The sequence below is a fragment of the Poecilia reticulata genome, linkage group LG2 (assembly GCF_000633615.1).
Source record: "Poecilia reticulata strain Guanapo linkage group LG2, Guppy_female_1.0+MT, whole genome shotgun sequence".
Lineage (NCBI taxonomy): Eukaryota > Metazoa > Chordata > Actinopteri > Cyprinodontiformes > Poeciliidae > Poecilia > Poecilia reticulata.
The window spans coordinates 43,722,238-43,726,364 of record NC_024332.1 but is presented as its reverse complement, the minus strand read 5'-3'; the positions used below and the strand labels follow the sequence as shown (position 1 = coordinate 43,726,364).

General features: G+C 39.2%; 1 protein-coding gene across 1 annotated transcript in view; it reads right to left on the bottom strand.

Moving 5' to 3' along the window:
* Positions 1–4,127, bottom strand: part of LOC103461925 (protein-tyrosine kinase 6) — a 26,235-nt gene that overhangs the window by 15,534 nt on the left and 6,574 nt on the right. Inside the window, 5 exon segments of the mRNA XM_008404325.2 lie at positions 2,284–2,437; positions 2,523–2,704; positions 2,817–2,975; positions 3,807–3,969; positions 4,043–4,127. Of these exon segments, the coding sequence (XP_008402547.2) occupies positions 2,284–2,437; positions 2,523–2,704; positions 2,817–2,975; positions 3,807–3,969; positions 4,043–4,127 (743 nt within the window).

Here is a 4,127-nt window from a genome sequence, read left to right as displayed (position 1 = left end):
CTGTTGGCGGTTACCGTAGCAACCAGTAACTGACAGCTAGCTCCTCCCCCTTTTCTGTTGCCGTTGGTAACTGTCAGTGTCTTCACTGCAAAAACAAGCTSCTCTGTTTTACTGAAAAGTTACCTGTAGGTTAGGTTTTTTTTTGTCTTTTTTCAAATGTCCGAACACGTTTCCTCTGGAAATTAGTCTAAAAATACTTGGTAAGATTTTGTGTTTTTTGCAGTTTTCATAAATACTTTACTGATCCCAAAGAAAAATGAAGAGTAATTGTAGACTGGGAGGAAAGATAGTAGTTTTCTTTACAAGTATCATATTTTAACGTATATCTTCGACAAATTTATTCRTATGCAGAGTTTAATGTGTAAATTTGCTGTGTTTTTTTAAACCGTTGTAATAAATATTGTGCTTTTTAGCTGTATTTATTCACAACTCTCTAGTTCGTTTAGTTTTATTTGTTGTATTTTATTTCATGAATAAGATCTTAACCACCAGATTCATTTTCTCTTTTCTTATTTATGTTTTAATTTTTGGTACAAATTAATATTTCAGTTATCAGTTGTGTGACAGCCTTTGAATGTTACACATGTGATTTTATTTTCTGCATTTTTCATTGCTATTTATGTTAAAGATGACATTAAATATGTGGYTTAATGATATMAATTYATGTTAAATACCAAAATACGATGTTTTGCAGTTTTCTGGAAGTTTGTTCCAAATTTTTTGTGCAATAAATTAAGCAAATTTATTTTCCAAATGTCAAATTGTGCAACTACACGGTGAATKKAAAAGCAGCTAATGTCAGGACTGTAGAACCGGGTGGTGTCTCYGTCTTCCTGGTTTTAKTCAGAACTGCAGCAGCAGCGATCTGGATCTTCTGATTGATTGTTTTAGTCACAGTAATCAATGGGACTGAAGACAAAAGCCTGGATGAGTTTCTCTGATGCTGAGACATCAGTCCTGGAAATATTCCTCAGGTGGCAGAAGGCCGACTTCGTAACCGTCTTTATGTGGCTCGAAGGTTCAGGTCAGAGGTCAACCTAATCTATAGTTTCTAACTGAAGCTGATTTGAGCARAACTGCATGAAACCTGTGATGTTTTATAGYTTATGTGACGTGCAGGTGTTATTGGTTAATGTTAGTTTGCGGAACTGCCCTGTGGAACGGATGCAGCTTGTATTTCTTCACCCAAACATGCGATAGCCAATCACTTTCAACCACAGCTGAAATGAGCTCCACAGGCTTTCAGAGGTCAGTTTCACCACTAACCCTCTTCTGCTGAAACATCAAAACACATTTTAAAGCTTCAGGTGACGCAAACTACCAGAGGAATACGAGTTTCCATGATAAACAGCATTAAATTAGGGTCTGAGTTTCAGAAACATGTAAACCTTTTCAGGGTGTAAGTGATGAGTGAGAAAGACAAGCAGCAGAAAATATGGAGCAATTCAGGTCAAATTAGACCCACATGGAGACCAGCGATTAAATTATTGTGAAAAATGATCATATTTCCATTTTTCAACCATTTGAATAATAATCAAAGTTCGTCCTTTCAGAGATGAGTAAAACTTAAACTTCTGAAGATTATTTAAACTCCGAGACTGGAATACATTTTAAATACCCAAAGTAAATAAAAATAACAGATATTTCCTGTAAAAAAGTTATTATTTTTATTGAAGAACTTCATCGGGTTTTAAATCTGCAGTACGAAACTTTAAATGTTTTATGTATTTGTTCAAACTGTCACTTTGTCCTGACAGTAGAACATGAGACGGATAATCTGTGAGAAAAATCTGCCTGTGGCTCTACTGCCATCKGCAGAAATGCACCGCTCCTGCTCAGAAACAACCAATCAGAGCCAGTGCCACAGCGCTGTCAACCATGCTCATGTAAGCACAACTTCCTTCTTAACAAAATGAAAACAAAGACGGAGATTTTGGCGGTTGTAGGATTTCTCTTTTTGTCTTTGGTAAAAAAACAAAAACATTTCTCCAGCTAGCGCTAAGCTAACACTGTGTTTTGGTTGTATTTACCCAGAATGCCCTGCGCTGTAGTCCTGCTTTCGCAGCGGTTTCTGGTCCGCCTGACATTCACATGTGCCTTTGAATCGCACCAGAGTTCACTTCAGTCAGAGGCCGAGGTTTGCATGCGGACCAGAGTTGCTGTTTTGGTCACACCTGCCAAAASGAACCGGACTTTCTACGCAAACGGACCGGAGTTGGATGAAAGTGACCCAAACAGGGCTGGATGTACCGTAAACATGAAAAAGCTGATTGCTGCACTAACCTGGGTATGGGACGCTTCCATAGGTCATAATCTCATAGAGCAAAACCCCAAAAGACCAAACGTCTGACTTGATGGAGAACTTCCCGTGGCTGATGGCTTCAGGCGCCGACCATTTGTAGGGAATCTTCTTCTCTTCCGAGATGTAAAACGGCTCCTGGACAAAAAACATTTCATCATCAAAGGCTGCACATTCAATTCAAACCAACCAACAAAACCCAGCTTCCTGTCGACCAGCGCACCTTGACGAGTCGTGCCAGCCCAAAGTCGGCCACCTTGCAGATGTAGTCTTCTCCTACTAGCACATTTCGAGCTGCCAGGTCTCTGTGGATGCTCTTCTGCTCTTCCAGGTACGACATCCCATCAGCCACCTGGGTTGCCATGTCAATCAGAGATGCAGCGTCTTGATTTTGTCCTTCTTTTCCTGAAACCGAAGCATGGTAATCCGGGTTTGATACTCTTCCAAAGACCCCAGGAACCTCCAACCGTTTTAAACAACGGCGCATTTTAAACGAGGTTCCTGGACGTCGGTTTACCTCTGAGGAACTGCAGCAGGCTGCCTTTCTCCATCAGCTCGGTGATGATGTAGTACGGCGACGATTCGGTGCAAATGGCGAACAGGGAGATCAGGTGACGGTGGTGGAGCCTCTTCAGGATTTCAACTTCCCTGTGAAACTCCGTGTTGTCCACAGAGTCTGGCGAAAAACAGCATTTCAAGGSAACAGATAAAAACAGACTGAAAGAAGGAACTGAGAAGCCAGACAGTGAAACTATCGTCTCTTTATTTATAGTTGTTCTCCCKGGTAGTTAAAACAATCTGCTGCCTCACCAAAAAACTGGCTGAATGCCTCCTTTGTTTAATTAGAACATAAATAAAATTAAAACACAAACCAGTAACTTTCTATTTAAGTTTCTGTTGTTTTTTTCCACTTCAAAATAAAACCATATTTATGAAAAATCTGATGTTTTTTTGTTTTAAAACTAAATTAGAAAATAGAAATGCCAAAACTACAAACATTTTATTTTTCCTAAATTAAAAATTTAAAGTAATATTTCACTTTATAATTGTATTTATAAAGTGAAATAATCTCCCATATGACACMATTTCTGGTGWYGCTTCATATTAAAAAAAAMMWTTTATTTTAGATTTAATAGTTGAATCAAAGATCAAACTGCAAATTTTTTAATATTTTAGATTTTTATGTTTTTTTCATTTAAGTATTAAAAGCAGAAAAAAAACTATTGCAGAACTATAAAAACCAAAGACACCAATTATTTTTAKCCATTTTGTTTCTGTTTTCTAAAACCCAGGGGATGTTTACAGAAACAAGAACCTGATTTTATTGATTTGGGAGGAGAATCGATCAGTTGGTCAGTTTCTGGGTGAGCAGCAGTGATTTTTGGTCGCCTGCTGTGTGAACGTAGCCTAACGGTGTTCAGACCTTTSAATCCCTTCACCACCTTTTCCTCCAACCTTTTTCCCAAAACCAGCCTTCAGTTTATCGGGTTTTTTTTTGACTACATACCATTTTTCAGGACCTTAATGGCGACGTTGATGTGGTTCTTCCAGCGACCGCGGAAGACCTGCGAGAAACAGCCGTTGCCAAGTTGGTTCTCGATGGTGAACTCGCTTTTCGGGAGAACCCAGTCATCCAGTAAGTGGTTTATGTCTTCGATGTTTGGCTTTTTCTGGTACCGRAAACAGATATTTTTAGGAGACCGTCATGGCTGCAGCAGAAACGCTTTTGTTTCTCCTTTTTACCTTGTGGCATGGACTTCCCAGAGAGACGATGTCGTTCAGGCTGTGTTTGCAGTAATAGTTCACCAGGTCGGCCAGAGAACCGAAC